Raw genomic sequence first — 24,474 nt, 5'->3', positions numbered from 1 at the left:
TTGCAGACCGATTAGCGAACATACATAGTTCAAATCCGTAGGTTGTTCACGAGTATATTAGGATCTGTCTTTTACTCCATCTCAGTAAACTGTATCAAAACTCTCCTTGTGTATTTATTAACGGGACACAAACAAATATTTACCTTCCTTTTCGTGTCTATGGAATGACGTTAGTCACCGTGTCTAATACGTCTGTTTGACGAGCTGGCTATCAGGAATCGAAGATAATATGTCTCCAGAAACTGACTCACAATGCCACACACGACAGGTCTCTAAAATTGTTTCTTAATATTTTCATGGAGTCATAGGTATATTATACGACTAATACGACAACTAGACGATTTTGATATTTCTGTAAATTATTAAACTTTCCCGCGGGTTATTCGCGGACGGTCTAGAACGCAAAATAGCTAGTGTAACATTTTGCCTATATCGCTCTTAGTCTACATTGCGAACGGTCCAGAACGCAAAATGTCTACATCATTTTCCGTCGTTTTATCTTTACATTAGCGATGTCGACGGAGGCCCGCTACCGCGGGGCTCCTATTCTGTGCGGTTTGGCCTTCGGCCATTTGAAGATAGCTTACGAACCTAACCTACCTGTGTGATATAAAAAAGTGGTCATTTTGCATTCTAGACCTTTCGTGATGTAGACTAATTGCGATATAGGCTAAATATTACACTAGTTATTTTGCGTTCTAGTCTCGTTTAGGTGTATAGTGTATAATTTGATAAGATAAGATTTTGTGTAACCCGTGGAATTTGGATTTGGATATTGACTTTGGTAGCAACTAGCAAAGGCATGTAGCCCAGGTAGGTACGTATTGATGTGATTACGCGGAATGTACGCAGTCCGTCCACTTTGAATGGTATTTACATTGTCGAGTCCCGCATTCAAGCAAGGGCAATTTACTGAGATGATTATCTTGCCGAGCAAAATAAATTATATGCAATCGGTGCAATGATAGCCGACATAATACTTACACTGATTTAAAAGCCACAGGCAGTAGAATTTTTACTGTTATTGGAATACCGACCTTTATTCAAACGCTGGTTTGTCGGTAAGGTAATACTCATACATATACATGGGATATTAGGCTGGCTTTAGATACACGTTATGCTATGAGTATTATGCAATTCTGTTTTCATGATTATTGAAGAGATGTCGTTAGTGTCCTTACGTAGCTTATGTTAAATTCTGATTGCGATCATGCGATCTTCCCCTCCATCCGATCTTCCGGTATACCTTACACAAACAAAAATGTTATTTAAATTTACTAGGCAAATAGAGTCGGACCCAAGCTGACTGCGTGGCAGTTGCAATGACAAAGTGTGAAAATGTTATCATAAATGTTAAATTTCTATGAAATGGGACGACTATTAGACTTCCACACTTAGTTCTTTTATAATCGGTACAGTTAGCTTAGACGTACTAAGGTAGGAATACGGTTATTATATTTAGTATTGTAAGATCTGTACATGATAACTAAATTCCACGGCTTAGCTATTTATCTGTCACGAAGAAACCACTCTTGATAACAGCATTTTAAATTTTATTGTTTAAACGTGAGGCGTACAAATACAGCAGTATATAGAAAGTGCCAAAAGTTAAGAAGTTTGTACGTGACTGACGAATTTGAATAAGTACTTGCCGGATATGCCGTATCGAAGCAGAAGGCCTATTCGAACTTCTAACTTAATATGTTATATATTTTATACTGTTAACTGTGCATCTCGCTCGTATCAATAAAATTACACGCGAGGGGAATGTGCGCAGATGTCAATAACAAATTAAGATAAGATATTTAAAGTTTAAATTCCCACTCAGAGTTTTAACTTTGCAATGAATGAGGGTCGTTTTGCGGTCACCAGGGGCAACGCTCGCTCACCGCTCAACACTTTTAAGCATTATTTTCCTGAAATTGTTTATTTATTGTAGTTTTGTAGTGTTATAAATGTTCAAGTATACAAAGTAGTTAATGGTATATACATCCCTAAAATAATAACTTAAAAGTATCAAAATTAATCAATAAATAACAATCATTTCCTCGCTGAATTGTCCCTACCCCCCCTTGCTTATTCGTCGAGCGAGGAAGCTGCCAGCTCTTTTGTCCCCAAAGACGCGCGGTGCATTAATTGTTGAAAGTTTGCATAAAAAGGAAAGTGTATGTACGATCTGAATAAATTTGTTTCTTCGATATGTTTAACCATTTACTCCCTTATTCATAAACCTTTACTAAAGTTCACAAGCCGATAATAATCGTTTGTCCCTTTCCATCATATCAATGCGTTGGAAAGGGACAAACGATTATTAATATTATTATCTTACTTACATTACAACTTTAGTAAACGTTTATGAATAAGGGGGTTAACATGTGAAACCCTAAATATTTTTATCAAACAAAATATTTATCCGGTTTCAAATAAAAACAGACCCAAGTTGCCTAAAATACAGGTAAAAATATACAAAAAACGCTACAAAAAATACCGTGTTGAGCTTATAAACCCGCTTGCCGTAATAAAAGAATGTCTTCGACTAAGTTCCTGTACGGCCAAAAAACACGATTATGTATCCTGAATGCCTTTTTCGTATATTTTATAATATTTTTTTTTATATTTAATGTCACGTAACGGTGGTGTAGTAGATGTACTCTGGAATCTCATAGAACATGGCATCGAAGTATCATCTATAAAATTATTTAGCGTTGGTTATGAAAATATTTGTGCAATTTAAAGCAAATGGTACCGTCTACCGGGGTGAATAGGGATGGCGGGGTTGAATAGGGATAAAACCTGGAATGAGACCTACCAGATGATTTAAAATAAACTATCCACATAAATTATATTCTGCGATTGAAACTATGTAATACCTATTAACCTAATAACGTCTACCTTTTACTAGATTTTATATGATACAATTTCAGTGGAAAGTTTTTTATTAATTTATCCCGATTCACTCCCGCGCCATCCCTATTCACCTCATTTTTAATTAGAAACCAGCCTTAATATCTAGAATCGATATATAATAGTTAACACAGTATTAAGATCAATTTTGTTGCAACCTAAATATTCAAAATAAGTGTTGGTGTTGGATATACCATGTGTCGATTTCAGACTAACATATTTAATATATGTATTTTTAAGTTTGGTTAGCCAGATTACGCCGAAGGTCAGTCAATTGCATTTATTTCTTGTAAGTTGCGCTCGATTGCAAACCCCACCGATCTGGAACGTATCTTGCAAAACGATGACTTTTTATTACTTACGATTTAAATTAGCATTTAGCCAAACGTAAAAAAAATGTGACAAATAAAAATTGTCGAAAATAAGCCACTGAGTCCTAGTCTCCGTAAAAAAATTATAAATGACAATACAGCGAAATCATTAAAATATATTCATTCAAAATTTGTCCATTCAGTTTTGCGGTCCGCTGTACAACAATTATAAACAAATCGTTTCGCGTTTATCGAACTACAACAAACCTTGGGTATTGGTATCAATTATTATTTATTTTAGTCGAAATGTGTTGTCGCGGCGGAGCGGAGGTGGGCGATGACTCACCGGCCGGGGTGACGGTGACGCAGGGGTGCGTATCACCCGGCACCCCGTGACGTCACTGCCCCTGACTCACGCCTACCGATTTAGAAATCAGTTTGAGATCGCGTCTGATGCACTTCTCAAAATTTTTGGGCAAAAAGAGAGATACTCTTTTTTAAATCAGTGAGATATTTTGTATACGTATATAATTGTAGCATATATCAACAGCCGCCAGATTAAACTTATATTACCTCGCATATCCTTGTATTAGGAGATAAATAAAAAAAAATTAGTAAAACTAGCAACAGAATGGAACAAAAGTGCAAATGTACATAATTTATAAAAGCACATTAGCACAATTACACTAAATATATTCAGTAGTTATCAACAATGATCGTACATTTTCCAGCATTTTTGGTGCAGTGGTGTGGTGTTAACGGAACTGCTATAAATAATTTCAACCCTAATGATTAATTCGCGTTAATTACGTTAATATTAACCTTAATTTACCATTTCAGTTGAAATTATCTATACAAATTCCGTTAACACCACTCCGCTGCACCAAAAATGCTGGAAAATGTACGATGTCTGGTTATCAATCACGGTATCAGTAAACATTAAGTAGATAAAATTAAATTTAGCGTGTATTTACGCGGTGTTTTTGTACTCTTAGTTATCTCCGTGTAATTTGTAGTTACGCGTTGCATATAATATAATTCGTATTCGGTATAATGCTACTTTTTAACCACACCAACGATTGTAGCCATTAAATGAATTATTATGAGTTTTATAAGCTTCATGTAGCTTAAATCAATACTTCGCCACGCAGACTAGTCGCTAGACTTACTAACAGCCATATTGGGTATATGTATTCGCTTTGACCTTATTTTCGTGTCTGTCGGACGAATCAATTCCTAAAGCTATATATGTAGTCCAGTCCATGTTGTTGTCAATTGTTTGTATAATAATATTAGGTTTTACTGAAGTATCATTTCATTTGTATTCAGATATTTTGCATTATATAAATCTATTATAAAATGTGTGTATAAAACACAGTAATAGTCATACAAATAGTTGAGTGCCAAAAGTGGTTTATGGTTGAAGAAATTTCACTTTTGTCTGTGACTGATCAGATCAATATCTAATCCAGGAATAATTCTTATCCTGTTATTAAAAGAATACGCCTGATAGATCAGTCAGCGTCACAAAAACGAAACAAGTACTTAGCAGGTGAAGCCAGATTGTGTACAAACAAAGTCATAGACTTCACACTTCAAGGTTCTATTTACCTTTATTTAGCGAACATTACCGTCATGATGCAAGTTCTAGCGTCGTTCAATTTGGATATTTTTCTAATGCATTACGTTCTCATATAACCGAAAATTTCATTGTGGCTCAAATTAGTAGATTATATTATTTAGTCTTAGAGCATTTAGTAACTGAGGATGTCATCGCCGTCGTTTTCTTTACGAAACAGTCTGCCGATTTTTGCGGGGGAAGGGACGTCAAATGTACTACTATTTCTACATGATTTGTACGTAAGGTCATCCATACAAATGTATGCACAATTGTGCAAGTTTTTCGGCAGAGGGGTAAGCTCTTAATGGCCACTCCAGTTATTAAATACTCTAAGTATTTAGTTCATTAATATGAAAGTAACTTGGCCACCGTACTTTGGGTGTCGTTACCTATAAGTAAACTATGTCAACTGGTGTGTTGTGCAAGCAATTACATAAAGTGAGAGCAAAACTTGTCCCTCCTCCCTTGTCGGTGTTGGCTGGACGGGCTCACAAACGTCAAAGTGACACTCAAACGCAAAAGAGAACGCTTGTGCAAGTATAGTTTGCGAAGCACCCACGCACTTCATTATTAAATGTACTTTTGAATGCGCCACTGCACGCACGCAACGCATGAGGACGCATGAGCGTAGCACGTAGAAACCATCGACGTATTATATCTAAGGACTGGCCTTACGGGCACTAAAAATGGTACAGTCAGCCAAGAAAGTGGTTTACCACTTTTCGACTCTATCATCGGATTGATAGAGTCGAAAAGTGGTAGACCACTTTCTTTGCTGACCATACTATTTAGTTCAGCGGTGTCACCCATGAATTCGAGCCAATCGTGCAGCCTAAAGCAACTAGTTGCGACTAATCGCGCGCGTGATGCGAACTCATTAACCAATCGCGCTGTAGCGGTGTCACGGTGAGTATATACTGACCCCATTCTTATTGCCTGGAAGGCCAGTCCTTAGATATTATACGTCAATGGTAGAAACACGTAATTTAAAAATGACCTTTTAAAACTGCGAGGTCGTTTCTAGAAATAATTTCTCGCGTACAAAGTTTATGTGCAGTTGTGTGCGTGTTCCCTCGATGGTAAGGGCCGCACCCATGTCGTCTGGTTTTGAGAAAGCATCGTTCTTGTGACGTGGCTTCTCCGTCAATTGCAGTATAATATGTACATCTTTGCAATTTCTTTCTTAACCTTGGAATAACCTATGAGAACATCTCCCTTTAAATCGCTTCATTGTTATTTTATTTTTTATTGAGTAATAAACATGAAAGAAAATAATTTTATGATTTAGCCTTATAATCTTCATAATACGAGGGCTGATCCGAAAGTTGTTAGCTGCTCCGGCTCTACTCATGCGATTGCAATATGATTTATACCATTGTGAGGGATATTTCAGTATGTAAAGAGTTCGTTTTTAGAAAACGCATAGTTTGGTTTTCAATTTTTTTTTCTGCGACGTGCCGAAGCCTAACCATCAGCCAGGATGATTAGTAGTTACAGTTACAGTAGTAACAAAAGTTATCTGCCATGCCCGAAGGTTGACTGGTCGACAATGCCTTGTAGCATTAAGTTCGCCTTTTGTTCGTTTGTATTTTCCTTGTGCAATAAAGATAAAATAAATAAACAGTCAGTATCAGTGGGCTTCTAAACACGACGTGAAGCGGACTGACATAATTTGTAGTTATTATTAAAGCATAGCTGTCAACACTATCGATTCTATTAATGTAATCTTATCGTGGCGGGATAGGTATTGTTGTCTGATTAACTAACGATGAGTAACGAGTACTAATCAGCTAAGGCCGGCAGGGCGTTCCTCCACCGTGACTCACTGTCCGATCAAATCGATTGCAAAGTAGCGGCTGAGTTCCGTCATGACTCGCATTGATACCGAACGGGAGACAACGGATATGATGCATCACTGTGTGGAACACATCATTTGCCACTTAATTCACTTCGTGTCTTGCCTTTAAGCTTCTCTCTAATATAACTTGAGATCCTTTATATCTCGGACACCTGAAGCGATGCACTCGTTAAGAGTTGAATGACAACTTGGCACATTTTTATATATGCAACACGTACTCTTTTAGTTCTTATACATGTTGCTATGTCTAGTATAGTGTCCTATATCACGGTAAAGGGGTAATAACAGTAACATAGGTCTGTGTCTTCGATCATTTATTTACTTTAGCTTCCTATAAAGTTAGCTGTGCACTTGTAACGTAGGTATTATCACTTATTTAATCCACGCCGGTACAAGTTTGTTTAAAAATGAACTGCTCTTATATGTAGGTATATAAATTTACTCTGATTGTGGTCTTGACGTACCCTAACGACCCGGCAGTTGCATTCAAGTGAAACGTCTAGATACTTGTACCGAGATTACAAGGTCGTCGCCGATAGCTGTACAATGTAGAATGCATTATACATATTACTAGATGACCCAGCGAACTTCGTTTCACCTATATTATATCTTTTTTTCTTTCATAAGAACCTTCTGACAATTACAAACACAACAAAAAAGAATTAGCGAAATTTGGCCCAGTGTTTACACATAATGCCGCGACTAGTTTAGTGGTCAATCCGAATAATAGTTATTTGTTTTACATGGGGACAAAGTTGTTGTTTAATCGCTCGTGCTAATATTGATACCCGAGCAAGTGAAAGATTCCAAAATTGAACCACGAGCGTAGCGAGTGGTTCGAAAAATGGAATCTTGAGCGTTGCGAGGGTTTCAAAGCACGAGGGTTAAACAAAAATTTGCCCCCGAGTGAAACACAAAATTTTTCAACACACCAATCCGAAGCAAATATTAAATGTAAAATATCAAACAAAATCAAACCAAATCAAATCCAAATGAATGTTATTAAATATTTATCCAAAGTCATCATTTAAAAGTCAATTCTACCAGCAAACATAAGAAATCAACTCAAAATTTGCATTTGGTTACTTTGCCTCACATGTGAATAAAATGCAACTTTGCTATCAGTTTTTGAAGTGCAAAGTAAGCCTTTCCGAGCTGGTGTGGTGAAAATGTATATTATGTGGTGGGATTAAATTTACTTATTAAATCAAGACGACCGGTCTGGCCTAGTGGGTAGTGACCCTGCCTGCGAAGCCGATGGTCCTGGGTTCGAATCCCAGTAAGGGCATTTATTTGTGTGATGAACACTAATATTTGTTCCTGAGTCATGGGTGTTTTCTATGTATATAAGTATGTATTTATCTATATAAGTATGTATATCGTCGCCTGGCACCCATAGTACAAGCTTTGCTTAGTTTGGGGCTAGGTTGATCTGTGTAAGATGTCCCCAATATTTATTTATTTATTTTTAGAAATGAACATGTATTTACGGGACAACTGTATGCGGGATTATTTGGATTCTTTTATCTATATGTACCTATCATTCGGAATGCTTACCATCATAATACATATAGTATTCTTATAACAATGTTGATAGCGCATACAGTTATATAGTCGCGTATATTTAGCTTGAGTGAAAACTGTTTGATGCATCGATTTGATGAAGATGATATTGATGATGAGTTGATGACCTTGCATTATTGCGTTTAAGATAAACTGTTAGTTGAAGAATTAATTTGAGTGCGAAGCAAACTGACCCTGTTCCATTTTTGGATCTGTGACGGAATTGTCCCGGAACGATTAAATCGGAGTGGACCCATTCTAGAGATATATACGTGATACGAGAGATAGATACGTGGTCGCAAAGGTTTTCTCTGAAATATGCATCAACTATCGCACCTCTGCTGGCCGGTAAAAAGCTCCACAGACACAAAGACTAAATTTACGCCTAGTCTACCCTAACAGAAATATATAGCAAGTTGTCCGGTCAAACAACCGATAAAGATCTATCACTATGTCCTCAAAATTGCCGTTGGACATATCAGCACATATCACTAACGCTAATGTTTGGTTATCGCGTGCCGCGACATGTAGCAATTACCGCTGACGACCTTCCATCGTCGACGATGCTTTGACAGGTTCAACGACACACGTGACGCATGTGTGCCAAATATGAACGGATTGCGAGCTGTCGTAGACGCGGGACACTTTTGTTTAAACACAACTTGTTACATCTATCTAAATCTAGACACGCGGCAGCGTGTCAAGCCAAGTTCAAGCAAAGAAACTGGCTAGCCAGCGCCGAGTGTAATATTACCATACATCGTTATCGCGGGAGCAAATATAAATTTATTAAAGAAGTGGTAAAACAGACTGCCCGTTTAGTAAAAACAGACCTTTCTGCCTACACATTATAAGCCTCCAAGAAGTTCATCATACATAGCACGAAGTTTTTGTTGCATAATGTTCATAAATCTTGCTTTACACTCTGTTAGTAAATAATGACCCGGAATCGACATATCAAATTAATATTCATGATTTATTTTGTACAACATTATTTAATTTTTGTTGATCTTAAGTGATTTTCGTAATATACGACATAAATTTTCTCTATGTTTTCTACTCTTAATCTGCGGCGTCGTGCAGTAAATATCCATTTTAATTGGCTAAATGATCTTTCGACTGCTACTGTTGTAATGGGTGCGTTTTTAAAACGACGGAAGTAATCAAATGTAGAACGATATATCGTTGAATCTAGTACTATCTCCTTCTCCGATATCAGTTCACACATTTTTTTCATAACTTCATATCCGGCATTTTTCTGCAAAACCACTTTGAACTTTTTTAAAATCTGTTTTCCATCTTTATTCAAAATTAATTTGGATATATGTTTGTATGTATTTTGTACTATGGTCAAACTTTCACTAAGAGATAGATTTTGGCACTGCAGTTTATTTATAGCATCTGGTATTACTTGCAGATACTTTGCTATGAAATTTACATCTTTTCGAACTTTTGCACTGAGTAAAGATTTTTTTGCTTTGACGATGCACTGTGCGTCTGAATTACGAAATGTGTCTATAACGCTTTTTATTTCATCAAAATACTTGTTGTAGTAAGTGGTAGCCTCGATCCATGTTCCCCAGCGAATAATTGTTGGGTTTGGAGGCAAAGGAATTCCATTAAACATTTCTCTTAATGCTTTTACTCTTTTCGGAGATTTGCGAAATACTTTCTTTACATTTGAAATTAATAGGTTAACTTCTGGAAAAAGAACACGAACTTGATCGGCAACTCTGTTAAGAGCATGGGCTAAACATGTAACATGGACAATGTTCGGAAAAAGTGTTTTAAAATTTCTGCCAGCTTTCAACATATACCCCACACCATCAGTCAATAACAACAACACCTTGTCATGCTTATTGTGACCAGGGCCCCACAAATCATCCAGGGCATTTTTTACAGTATTAGTTATACTGATATTGTTCGTTTCATTTAAACATTTGCTTGACAGCACGTGTGGAGTTCCAACATCATCTTCAAGCATAGCACCTACTATAACGTTAGCGATTTGACGACCTATAGCATCTGTGGTTTCATCAACACTTACATATATATACGCGTCTTTTAATTCGTCTCTAATTATATCCATCTCTTTGTCGTATAATTCATTCACGCAAGTCTGCCTCAGCAAACATTCTGAAGGGACCTGAACAGTTTTTTCAAATTTTCCAGATACACAATCTTCAATGAAATTTTTAAATACAGGGTTCTCTATTTGAGACCACGGTATGTTACAGCTTACTAGAATATTTGTCAGTTCCAACCTAAAATCTTTTTTGAGAGAAGTGTGTCTTTCAGAGTTAAAATGACGTTTCACGGAAGATTTAGTTTTACAAAAACTAATATTGCACTTCGAGCAAAATAGATTTGTATCGCGAGCCTCTAGCTCAGGATAATCCTGTATAAACAACCCCACAAATTCATCACATGTTATTTTCCTTCGAGGCATTTTAAAGGCAACTTCTATTTGATTATGTTGTTACAAATAAAGATCAGTCAAGATTGACAAATGTCTAAATTGACTGATAAGGTTGCGTACCTAATAGGTAATCTTTTTAAGTACCAATCAAGTCAAGTATGGAGGTAAGATAGCATTGATATTCAATAAAATAATTATACATTTTAAGGTCGTAGGTATAAACGTTTCTCTATACGAATGTCATTTCTGTTTTTGACTGTTTTTTATAATCTTTCAGTATTGTCAAATCGTATTTGCTCCCGCGATAACGATGTATGAATATTACACGAACCACTTGGTTCCACTTTTGACCCTTCTATAACTCAAAACATCTTTGACGTAAACACATAAAACTACGTGTGTTTAATTATATCCATAAGGATATCTAGAAGCCCAAATTTCATGAAGCTAGCTCAAACGGTTATAAAGGTATGAAGGTCAAAAAGTCGTAAATTTTAAGACTGACTTATGACTTATAGTACCTAAACCTAACCTACTTCCAGATGACCTAGAAGGATAAAATTTGGAATCCAGCTTGGTTATTGTGTGTAACCGTAGGAAAAAATCTAAAAATAAAATAAAGTTAAAAAATAGGGGGGGTCCCCATACAAAAAAAACACTTTTTATTGGGAATGACATATAAGTACCTAAACCTAACCTACTTCCAGATGACCTAGAAGGATGAAATTTGGAATCCAGCTCGGTTATTGCGTGTAACCGTAGGAAAAAATCTAAAAATAAAATAAAGTTTAAAAATAGGGGGGGTCCCCATACAACGAAACCATTTTTTATTGGGACTGACATATAAGTACCTAAACCTAACCTACTTCCAGATGACCTAGAAGGATGAAATTTGGAATCCAGCTCGGTTATTGTGTGTAAGCGTAGGAAAAAATCTAAAAATAAAAAAAAGTTAAAAAATAGGGGGGTCCCCATACAAAAAAATATTTTTTTATTGTAGCGTTGGAACCGTTACAAGCATATATTTGAAACTACCCCAATATATGTATTATTATTAAATTTGCTATATTAAAATAAAGTTTAGTCAAAAAATAAGTGGTGTCCCCATACAAAAAACTTGTAATACGCTCTAAACAACCGGCCAACGGTGTGTCGTCGGCGGCGCGCGGCACCACATAATTATACAAAGAACAGAAGTAAAAACCATACAGCGGAAACACAAGAAAAAACATTAAATCTCAATACCTGCCTAGTTTTCTTTACAAAAAGTATTGATATCCCACCAAAAACATAAATGTAAAAAAGGAGAGCCAAGTTCAATACAAAAATTATGCTTGGCTGTGGGGCTCGCCGCAAAAAGAATGGAGATCTAAATGAGTGCCACTGCCAAGTTCTATGCAAAATCCAAATATGTATTTATAGGAACAAAATAACATTATAAACAAGTATTAAACTCTATTTCTTTGCTTTATTGGATACCTATAACAATTGCTGTTATTTAAAAAAATGTGAGATCTTAAAGTAGGTTAGATTTGGCTTGGCCAGGTTTTATCAGAATTACAATATATATAAAATGATTGATATAATGAAAACTGGCCAAGTCAAATCTAACCTACTTTAAGATCTCTCATTTTTTTAAATAACAGCAATTGTTATAGGTATCCAATAAAGCAAAGAAATAGAGTTTAATACTTGTTTATAATGTTATTTTGTTCCTATAAATACATATTTGGATTTTGCATAGAACTTGGCAGTGGCACTCATTTAGATCTCCATTCTTTTTGCGGCGAGCCCCACAGCCAAGCATAATTTTTGTATTGAACTTGGCTCTCCTTTTTTACATTTATGTTTTTGGTGGGATACTATCTATACAGTAAGTACTAACGAACCTTTATGATTTGTGATTTGTGATCTACGTCTAACAATGCGATTAAACAAAATAACTGAACAATAGATATTATACAAAGTCTCGGCAAATTAGCTTAATAACTGCAAAAGTTTAGAACATACCTATAAAAGTGCCCCTTAAAGTTTCAGCTATACTACTGTAACTTCTTAATCACAGTTGTACCTATGCGATGACACGACCTTACTCGTAATGACAGTTTGGCATATTTAGAAAACACTTTCGTGTTATTCTTAATAAATATTAGTTTATTACATATATAATATAAACATACACATTTACTGCCGTATATAAATTAAAAAAAATATTTTGTTATGTAGGTATGTATTTTTATTAGAAATATTAATTCACGGAAACTTTATGAATCAACTTATTTGAGTTCATAACTATATATAATTAGATATTTTAACACATGAAAAACTTCCAGCTTTATTCTGACTTGTTATATATAAATAGATTTGTATGCGGTGACATGCCCCTAATAACGTGCGCGTTCAGGTTTGCCCCAAATTCATAAAAATCACACTTATTCAAAATTATTCACTTGGGCAATTTGGGCAATAGTACCTACTACCATGCTGTGCCATTTCATTTGTAGCTTAGGTAGGACCTACAGTTTTAGGTCGTATTGATTTTTAGTCTTTAAACCGTTCGGTTAACCCGAAATCTCTTATTACTTATAATAGAAGGGCAACTTGCAAGAAGTTTGATCAAACTTTGCTCCCCATCCGTACCTACCTGTCCGTTTATTATTTCTATTGCTAGAGATCAATAAGAAAATAGCCATAAAAGCGTTATTACACATGGGCAACGCTAATATAATCGCTATATATCATATAGTTTTGGTGAATCTTAACACAGTCGAGGCTGCTCTTTTACATTAAGCATGTGAGCGTGTATCTGTACATCGTCTTGCCAAAACAGACGATGACTACATATGCACGGATATTTCTAAGTACATATTGTCACGTAATTGAAATAATTAGCCAAGGTAACTGGTAGTCGTACACGTGTCGGCAACCAGGCGAACTGTGCTCTGCATTCTGATGGGCCCAGCAAAGCGAGCGCGCATTCCAGCGGCGCTGCTCGCCCACCGACCGCCTCTAACCGACGTCGCAGATTACATACTACAATAGCATTTATATGTATGTCTTACCATATCACAGGACTATGGTGTCCCGGACCTTTGGGGGGCGTGCGTGCGGCCGAATCCAACAGCCTTTAAGACAAAATTGATGTTACCTAATGGCATTTATTATTGTTATAATAACTATTTGTTTTAGTAGCCTGAATGGTCATTCCTGACACTGAAAAAAAAGGACTGAATTAAAAAAGCGGAGCAGAACGATAGCGCTTCTTTATTTAGTGTCTTTTTTTACATAAATGAGAGAATTGGCTTATACACACTTTTTACCTTTATTGTTCTACCAGTTAAGTCTCTGGAAGGAAAAAAAAGCGGGCATATTAGATCGTGGATAACGCGGGCGCAGTAATACGTTTGAGTGTAATAACACTAATAACAATACGGGGACTATAGAAAGTGACGTATCTACTGCAGTATTTTGCAATCTGTGCCGCCGGTGACGTGACGGCGCACACTTAACACTAGCACCGAGCGTATTTTATTTAATTTATGCCACGTTTCTCAATGCTGTATTTGGCTTTGTTCCCCACAACATCACACGCTTTAACAACACAATGACCAACCATATATCTTTCCTCGTGCTAAAAACATCAGATGGACGCAACCTGAGTGTAGTGTCAAAATAATGTGTTAAATTTGTAACAGATCCCCTACCGTTTAATAGCAAGGTGAAGTAAATAATATTGCATGCAATTTATTGCATAAACCAATGAGGCATCCTGGGGCCCATTCCTCGAACAATATTAGGCTAATATTATTAGTGTGGTGTCAAGGAAACCCATACGATTTGGCAGTTTGTGGACTAATAATACATATTAGCCTAATACCGTTCAAGAAATGGGCCCAGCCGGTCTAGCATGAGTTGCGTTATCGCGCGCGACTCCATACATCAAGCGCGACGTCAAGTTGGCACTCGCGCGCGAGAACGCATTTTATGTTAGACCGCGTGAAACTTTTTAGTGTCGTTCGAATTTATAATTTTCGTTTGTTTTAAAATCACATGATACATAAAATGGATTTTTTTACTGTTGCGAGTTAAATTATAAGTATGTTTGGGATCTGACTGCAGCATCAAATTTACTTTCATTCTTAATAGTGCCAATTAAAACATATTTTGAATAATTAAATAATAAAAGAATTAACTGAATCAATAAGATCAAATTAATATTTAAAAAAAAACTTTTGTACGTCTGCTGTTCATATTTATGCCCATAAAAAAACTAGGTTTCAATTAAAAGTTGCGGTTACACCAGTCCCCCCTAGTAAGGCGAGCTCTCTCCTCATACGAGCTGAACTTAATGGCTCCAGAAATAGCTGCAATTTTAATAATGCGCGAAGTGAATGCATACTAAGTGGGCCTGCTCGCTGTACGGTAGGGGCTTTATCGACATGTTTAGTTGTCACTCCAGTTCTCCCACGTCCACTCTCACGATCGCACCGCCCTGCCCTGCCCTGCCCTGCTCCAGCAGGTTAAGAGTGCTATTACATTTCGGGGTTGAGCGAGTTTAGGTATTTTACGCGCTGCGGCAGGCCGTGCGAGCTCAGTATTCCGATCCCTTCTACCACACTCGCACTACAATGATGGATTAAACATTCTTGATCCTTCGCGAAGCATAATGAAATCAACCATAACAACACTAACTGTACTTAACTTATAAAGTCCTAAAACTGTTATTTGGTAAGTACGAAAATACTAAATGCAGTGCAAATGTACATAGGGGCTGTTCATAAATTACGTCATCTATTTTTGACCCCCCCATCCCTCAAATCATCCAAAAATCATGCTTCGGATGACTCTGTTTCCTCCTACGTCATGCTACCATCATCCGATGTCCAGACCCCCTCCCCCCCTCCTCCCATTTGAAACGACGTACTTTATGAATAGCCCCATACTCGTACTTATGAACGTATATTACTCGAAAGAAATTATAGGTACTCGCTTATTTACAAGAAACAAGTTACAAGAAACTGAAGATACACAGGGTCTGATGATGGAGCTGGAAGGTGGCCACGGGTACCAGTCTATCATGTAACTAAACCACTTCGTGTTTGGGCTCGTTTGATTCGTCTCAACAAGATCTTTGACACTGAAGACACACAGGGTCTGATGATGGAGCTGGAAGGTGGCCACGGGTACCAGTCTCTCATGTAACTAAACCATTTCGTGTTTGGGCTCGTTTGATTCGTCTCAACAAGATCTTTGACACAAGACAGTACTCAGGGTCTGATGATGGAGCTGGAAGGTGGTCACCATTACCAATCAACCATACAACTAAACCACATCGTGTTTAGGCTCGTTTTATTCATCTCAACAAGATCTTTGACACTATATAGGTGATACTCAGAGTCTGATGATGGAGCCGGAAGGTGGTCACCGGTACCAATCAACCATGCAACTAAACCACTTCGTGTTTGGGCTCGTTCGATTCGTCTCAACAAGATCTTTGACACAAGATAGTACTCAGGGTCTGATGATGGAGCCGGAAGGTGGTCACCGGTACCAATCAACCATGCAACTAAACCACTTCGTGTTTAGGCTCGTTTGATTAGTCTCAACAAGATCTTTGACACTAGGTGATACTCAGAGTCTGATGATGGAGCTGGAAGGTGGTCCCGGTACCAATCAACCATGCAACTAAACCACTTCGTGTTTAGGCTCGTTTGATTCGTCTCAACAAGATCTTTGACACTAGGTGATAAACCAAACACGAAGTGGTTCAGTTATGTGATAGACTGGTACCCGTCGCCACCTTCGAGCTCCATCATCAGACCCTGAGTAGTATCTTGTGTCAAAGATCTTGTTGCGACGAATCAAACGAGCCCAAACACGAAGTGGTTCAGTTACATGGTAGACTGGTACCCGTGGCCACAGTCCAGCTCCATCATCAGACCCTGAGTACTAACTTGTGTCCAAGGTCTTGTTGAGACGAATCAAACGAGCCCAAACATGAAGTGGTTCAGTTACATGATAGCAGTGTTGGCAAAAAATCAATTCGAATTGACGATTGACGATTGAGAATTGACCGATCAATTCGAATTGACGATTGACGAAACTAATTCTAAATCTACTGATTGAAGATTGACGATTACTAATCGTTAATTTGAATTGATCGGTCAATCCTCAATCGTCAATTCGGATTGACGATTACTTTGTATGTACCTACCTAATGTCCTTTTTATTTAGGCCATTTTTGTGAAACTGACCAAATGCGTTCAAAAGCGGTGTCTGAGTTTACCAAAGGTTCCGAAACATGTTTCCGACGGGTATATGAAGGATGTCCTTTTTGGAACATTTTCGGGACTTTCCTTGAAATTAACTGATAGCGTTCAAAATCGACATCTGAGGTGCCCAAAGGTTTCGAAACTTGTTTCCGAGGGAAATATTGAGAGATGTCCTTTTTTGGGACATTTCTAGAAATTACCCGATTGCGTTTAAAATCGATATCTGAGGTAAACAGAGGTTTCTAAACATTTTTTCAACTGCAATATTGAAAGGTGTCCTGTTTTGGGACATTTTAGTGACATTCTTTGAAAGTGACTGATTGCATTCAAAATCGATATCTGAGGTGCAAAATATGATTTCAACGGCAATATTTAGACTCTACACTTTAGCCGCGTACTTACTTTACTACCTGCATTACGCCACCCTGCTGAAAAAAGGTCATTTTTCGGTATTGCCGTCAGAAACATGTTTCGAAACCTTTGGGCACCTCAGATATCGATTTTGAACGCAATCGGTTAATTGGAAGAAATGTCCCATAAATGTCCAGAAAAAAAAGGAAACTCCGTCTGTATTGCCGTCGGAAACATGTTACGGAAGCTTTGGAAATCTCAGATATCATTTTAAAGTGCCAACGATCAATTTAAAAAAATGTCCCGAAATGGAAGGGACATCCTTCAATACTGACGTCAGAAACATTTTTCGGGACCTATGGTCGACATCGATTACGAATATGAACGTAATTGGCCAATTTCGAAAAATGTCCCTAAAAGGGACATCAGTCAATACTGACATCAGGAACACGTTTTCGAACCTCTGGGAACCTCAGATATCGACTTTAAGTCCAGTAAGTAAGTCCCTAAAAAGGACACCTTTGAAAACTAATCTTAGGGAAGGGAAAGGGACCCTTTCTTATCTTAGGGAAGGGGAAGGGGTTAATCTAGTTTGAGAATTGATTTAATCCGAATTGAGGATTGATGCGTTAATTCCAATTGATTCAATCGGATTGACGCGTCAATCAGAATTAAATAAATTCGAATTGATCAATTCGGATTGACGCGTCAATTCGATTGATCAATCCGGATTGATTTAGTTCAGATTGATGCCAACACTGCATGATAGACAGGTACCCGTCGCCACCTTCGAGCTCCATCATCAGATCCTGAGTACTATCTTGTGTCAAAGATCTTGTTGAGATGAATAAAATGTGCCTAAACACGAAGTGGTTCAGTTACATAATAGACTGGTACCCGTGGCCACCTTTCAGCTCCATAATCAAACCTTGTGTATCTTCAGTGTCAAAGATCTTGTTGAGACTAATCATGGACTAGTTGCATGGTTGATTAGTACCGGTGACCACATTCCGGCTCCATCATCAGACCCTGAGTACTATCTTGTGTCAAAGATCTTGTTGAGACGAATAAAACGAGCCTAAACACGAAGTGGTTTAGTTGCATGGTTGATTGGTACTGGTGACCACCTTCCGGCTCCATCATCAGACCCTGAGTACTATCTTAAGTCAAAGATCTTGTTGAGCCCAATCAAACGAGCCCAAACACGAAGTGGTTTAGTTGCATGGTTGATTGGTACCGATGACCACCTTTCGGGTCTATCATCAGACCCTGAGTACTATTTTGTGTCAAAGATCTTGTTAAGACGAATAAAACGAGCCTAAACACGAAGTGGTTTAGTTGCATGGTTGATTGGTACCGGTGACCACCTTCCGGCTCCATCATCAGACCCTGAGTACTATCTTGTGTCAAAGATCTTGTTGAGACGAATCGAACGAGCCCAAACACGAAGTGGTTTAGTTGCATGGTTGATTGGTACCGGTGACCACCTTCCGGCTCCATCATCAGACCCTGAGTACTATCTTGTGTCAAAGATCTTGTTGAGACGAATAAAACGAGCCTAAACACGAAGTGGTTTAGTTGCATGGTTGATTGGTACCGGTGACCACCTTCCGGCTCCATCATCAGACCCTGAGTACTATTTTGAGTCAAATAAATACATATAGAATGTCAGGTCGTTTCAAATATTTTTAATCCTGTCCGGTAGTTTATTAAACTGTACCATTATAAATTATAATACTATAAAAACAGTGCTAGGATCAAAGTCTCTCGTTGCGGTTTACACGCACACATTATAGCGTTTTACACGGCGCCCGCCGCACACAATGATAAAAAACCTCGTTGTCGCCGTTGAAAATGTGCGGAGCCGACCGACACACGTCCTGCCTGTACAAGCTCTGCCGCGGCACTGAGCTGGCGAGCGCGCGTCATCGGTAATATAGAGTAGTTTTCAAAAAATTGCCAAAAAATTATAGTAGAATTTCATAAACACTAATGTATACCAACAGTATAAGCAAACGTTGCAGATTGCTTGAGTATGAAAATCACTTCGATATTAAGTAGATTTTCGTAGAAATTGACACTTGTTTCGGAGAGAAAATTGAGTTCGTTTTACTTTGATTTTCTCTTTCTCAAAGGTATGTAGGAAAAATATCGTTTGATATGCCTAAAGTACAGGGTATTAGTAATACAAAATAGCCAGGTTTAGCAGAGTAAACTTCTCAACATTTCCAAATAAGAGCTTGCCGTTCAGTGCTTCACGCGGTTTTTCGGAAATGACCATCAGAAAAAAATTCATTACTAATTTAATAAGTCCTTTTTCTAATATTTACAACGATATTTAAAAAGATAAGAAGACGTTTTTACTGGAACAAGTACTCATTGTTTCTAATAATGAGCACAAAGTCCTGAATTTCGTCGACTAGTATCATCAATTTTGCATTATTTCGACTTTTCTTGTAAGAGCGCTCTTAACGAACCAGCAATTTTCCACATGTCGCCACCTTATCGCTTGCAGTTTCATAAAATCAAATTAACAACCGCTCACATGGACATTTGGACATAACAAGCATAAATTACATAAGTGCATTCCCGTCTGTTGTTACTATAGCAATTATATTCCTCATTACCCAACTTCACACTATTATACAGGGTTGAAAGTTACACTTGACCTTATGGCCTTAGTAATAAATATCATCATAATGGCGTGGGTCAATACGTGCGGGTATTTAGACATCGAGCACATGAACGGTACAATTGTGATAAACCTGTTACTTTTGATATACGAGTAGGTTTATTACAATAAGCTGATGAACCTATAATAGAGAGCTGCTCGATACCAACATGAGGATTGTGTTCTGGCTATATTACGTTGAGCACAATGGAACTCATATACCTATGTATCTGTATCTATCCTGTTCATCCATTCGAATTGTGACAGTGTTCCCTACCATTATTGCCTTATTGACCTATTCAGCATTGATTTTATTCATTCATCGTCTATTCAAAATTGGTTCTTTCGTTGTTAACGTGATAGTCTTTTTATTGATAGTCTACACAGGCTATTACACCCACCCACACAGTCGTCCCAATCTAAAATAACGCTCTTTCATTGGCACATCAACACAAGTGTGAGGCCACATATTCGGTAAATTTTATTAATTGTTGACTACATCAGTTTATTACCACATGGTATGACTATTAATGAGCGCTCGTATTCACGTGTTGAAATAAAATTAATGTGTTAGTTTTGCGCGTTTCTACTCCATGCTCCGAAATAGTGAATATCCCGAGTATTGAAAAACTACTTATAGAAGTGTAAAACGCATAGCTTCGCATCCTTAGTACCAGAGCGATTGGCACTGGTGTCGTTGCACCCGGCGCACCTCGAGAGGAGTCAAGGGCGATGCGTCTGCCTTCACGACCTGCGCCCGCGCTGATGGCTGCATCGCGTGCACCTCCGCACGCAATGCAGGCCCCATCTCCCCGTTCCGACTGATCGATCACCGGTGGGAACCACGCTAGAATATCATTTGTTTTTTGTTTCTTTTCTTGGGTTCTAATTCAAAAAGAGGAGGTAATGACAATGCTATTATTATTACCATTCAGATGAGCGACGCATGCGTATACGGAGTGAATAGTGAGATGAATGATGCATTTCGCTTAGTAAAGAGAAATCTTTAATGTAAATATGCATTGTGACGCGCGCCTATTATCAGCGGGCACTTCCCGGCTTGCCGACCCCGTATCACTTCCAGTTCCCTTTTCATTTTTACGATGACCAAATAAATATTTTTCTAATGTCCTACTTATTTTTTATCATATCGTTATTTTGTCATTAACATGTTCGTTTTCTTTGTTCACAGGATCAATATGATAACTTGTCCGCCCACACACAGAAAGGAATTGAATTTCTAGACAAATACGGTAACTTCGTAAAGGAGAGATGCGCGATCGAATTAGAATACGCAGGAAAACTTAGGTGAGCGCTCACACTAAACAACACTTTATAGGCATAGACTAGGAATCCTCTAGACCGAGTTTAGAGCAATTATTTCATGTAACCGATGATGCCAAAAAACCGGGGGTGCGCGGGACGAGGTGAGCGAAGTCTCGTGCCGTGATTGGTCCGTTGAAAGACGCGGACGTCACACAATAGTTATTTGTTTTATAAGGGGGCAAAGTTGTTGTTTAACCGCTCGTGCTAATATTGATACGTATACGTAGCGAGTGGTTAAAAAAATGGAATCTTGAGCGTTGCGAGGGTTTCAAAGCACGAGGGTTAAACAAAATTTGCCCCCGAGTGAAACACAGGATTTTTCACTACACCAACCCGAAGCAAATATTAAATGTAAAATATCAAACAAAATCAAACCAAATCAAATCCAAATGAATGTTATTAAATATTTATCATCAAAAGTCAATTCTACCAGCAAACATAGGAAAACAACTCAAAATTTGCATTTGTATACTTTGCCTCACATGTGAATAAAATGCAACTTTGCTATCCGTTTTTGAAGTGCAAAGTAAGCCTTTCCGAGCTGGTGTGGTGAAAATATACTTTCAACTCGAACATGGAGTAAAATTACCGTATGCGTGGCAGAGGGGGTAGCGCGACTATGCTCAGTCTAGAGGATGTTTTGTCTGTGTGTATAGGTAATACGATGTGTATTTGTTCAGTTGTGATACAGCTTAATTATTTTATGCTGTTAGTGATTACTCACACGAATCATTTGTATAATTCATCAGAAGAAGGTGGCAACGTGACCCGGAGTTATTGTAATTACTAAACCTCCGTTTCCCGTCGGTCCGTCTGCCAGAAGACTGTATCTAATGAATCGCCATAAGAAAACAGTGTTTTTGACAGCGTGTACATTTCAATTGGCGTTATAACAACAAATTGGATTAGATTTTTTTGTTATTATACAAATGGAGTTCATAACCTTTTACGATGAAATTGCGATGCGAGATGCGAATCAAACTCCAGTCTACAACTCAAGCACTTGGCCTGTTTTTTTTTTTATTTTCAAATTTTCTTTACAGGAGGCTTGTCAAAAATTATCAACCAAAAAGGAAAGAAGAAGACGAATACCAGTGAGTATTTTATTCCGCTGACTTATTTTTGGCTTGTGTCCAGTTGTTGGCCGCCGTTACTACAAAATCCTCTACATGATTCGATGATTGTTTTGAGATCAAACGCACGCGAATGTTATTTCTGGCTTATCATTTCGAAACAGTTAATAAACACTAGGAAATTCATTGGAATTATAAGGATTTAACACGTTGTATTGTTTTATTATTCTCATTAAAAATGGTAAGGATAGATTAATAAAAAAACAAATATTTCATTATATAAACAACAAATGTGCATATATCCGTCGTTATACAATCGAATCGATATACTTTAATATGATTTAGGCCTCCATTAAGTCAAATATTATATATGGAAATTTACTTATTAATAAATTTAAATAATATAACGGCCTGTTGGAATAAAATTATGAATTCTATTTAAGAGACTCTAGGTAGACGACCATAAATCTTAGTTATGGAACCGGAGTTATGGCAATGCTCCGTAACTACTTTACATTTTCTAGGAAAAATATTGTATTTGTTAGCCCTATAGAAACTATTACGTGTTGCTTTCATGTATGTACGAGAATATATTATGTCATCAAGTGAAATCTATAAAAAAATCATCAATCTAAGTAATATACAAAGAAGAAGCTTATTTAACCATAACGAAGAATAGAGTTAAGTGTACACTGCGATATACATATACACAGATTAATATTATCTTTGTATAATTCCCTAAGGGTGTAATTTTCGTAACTGTCACAAGTGTCGGGTAGGTATATTTTTTGACGATACAAGATACATATCGTTCAAAAAAATGGAAAAAGCTGGTAACATAACCTCTTATCTTTAATTTGTTGCCAATTGATTTCGTAAGATTTTCCTATAAAATATATGTTTATGGCATGCGATCAACATTGCTTATACGACCAATGAGACGAATACAGAATGTGGAATAAGAAATTTAAGACGAAAACCGAATGAGACGAGCAAAAATGATACCGCAATGTCACAGTCCATTTCCATAGTTATAATTGTATAATCTGTGTTACAGGTACACATCATGTAAAGCGTTTAGACAATTGTTACAAGAGCTGGGCGACTTCGCGGGTCAGCGCGAGGTAGTCGCTGAGAACCTACAGTCCAATGTTGTCCGGGAACTGCATTTGCTAGCGAAGGAACTCAGAGAAGAACGGAAGGTACGCTTGTGACTCTGTTTTGACAACCGAACAACCTAGAAAAACGAATCTCAAAATATTAAATGATAATATAATTTATTATTACGCATACAAATATCTAAATTTAAAAACGAATAGTAGGGTCAGCTACCCAATGTTTGACACTGAAAAGTACCGAGAAACAAACTGCGCATGTTGTTTATTAATATAGTATTGTGATGACTAGCACTATAGTAAACTTAACAGTGATAAGTTATCTTTGAAATATACAAGGACAATCTACTTACTTGACATGACCTAGTTCACATCTGTGCTTACGGAGACCGCGGCTCAGTACTGTAAATGTAAACAGGCAACACATTTCAAATATAATTTTTGACATAATTTTACTGACATTTTAGTTTGTCAGACTATAGTTAGTTAGTTAGACATGTTGTTAATGCATTTGCAAGTGCCATGTAAAAATCGTTTGACGCACGTACAGCGAGTCTTATCGAACGGGAACTCGGTCACGTACAACATTCGTTCTAAGTATTCCTTTTGGACAATGTAAAGTATTAAGCTCTTTTTGTTATGGAACTGTTAGTTCTAAGAACCGTTTTGCCCTACGACAATTAACATGAATTCCTAAACAAGCTGCATTGATCCGGATCGCGGCGGAGCTTCGTCACCAATTTGTAGTTACGCTGTTCGCTTGTCGTGACCATTCTAAAGACTGATAAAATAATTTTAGATTTCATATTAATTTAACAACATATATAAGAGTTTATTCACTTATTTATAACGTACAACTTGATGACAAGGTGTATTGTAATTAAAGCATTAAGTAGCTAATATAATATTGTTATTGCATTCGGATGCAGTATTCGGCGTTTGTATCCATCACGAACGTAATTAATAAACATTATTGTTCTTGCATAAGCT

At 37.4% G+C, this 24,474-nt stretch overlaps 1 protein-coding gene across 4 annotated transcripts in view; it reads left to right on the top strand.

Annotated features, from left to right (window-relative positions):
• The window catches only part of LOC134678555 (formin-binding protein 1-like), a 76,995-nt gene that overhangs the window by 33,098 nt on the left and 19,423 nt on the right, over positions 1-24,474 (top strand). For all 4 annotated transcript variants that reach the window (XM_063537170.1, XM_063537168.1, XM_063537167.1 and 1 more), the window contains exons 2-4: positions 21,163-21,278; positions 22,340-22,390; positions 23,427-23,571. In XM_063537170.1, coding sequence (XP_063393240.1) covers positions 21,163-21,278; positions 22,340-22,390; positions 23,427-23,571 — 312 coding nt within the window. The remainder of the gene's footprint in view (positions 1-21,162; positions 21,279-22,339; positions 22,391-23,426; positions 23,572-24,474) is intronic.

Source organism: Cydia fagiglandana, chromosome Z, assembly GCF_963556715.1.
Source record: "Cydia fagiglandana chromosome Z, ilCydFagi1.1, whole genome shotgun sequence".
Taxonomy (NCBI): Eukaryota; Metazoa; Arthropoda; class Insecta; order Lepidoptera; family Tortricidae; genus Cydia; species Cydia fagiglandana.
Note: the sequence above shows the minus strand (reverse complement) of the source record. Positions and strands in the feature narration are given on the sequence as shown.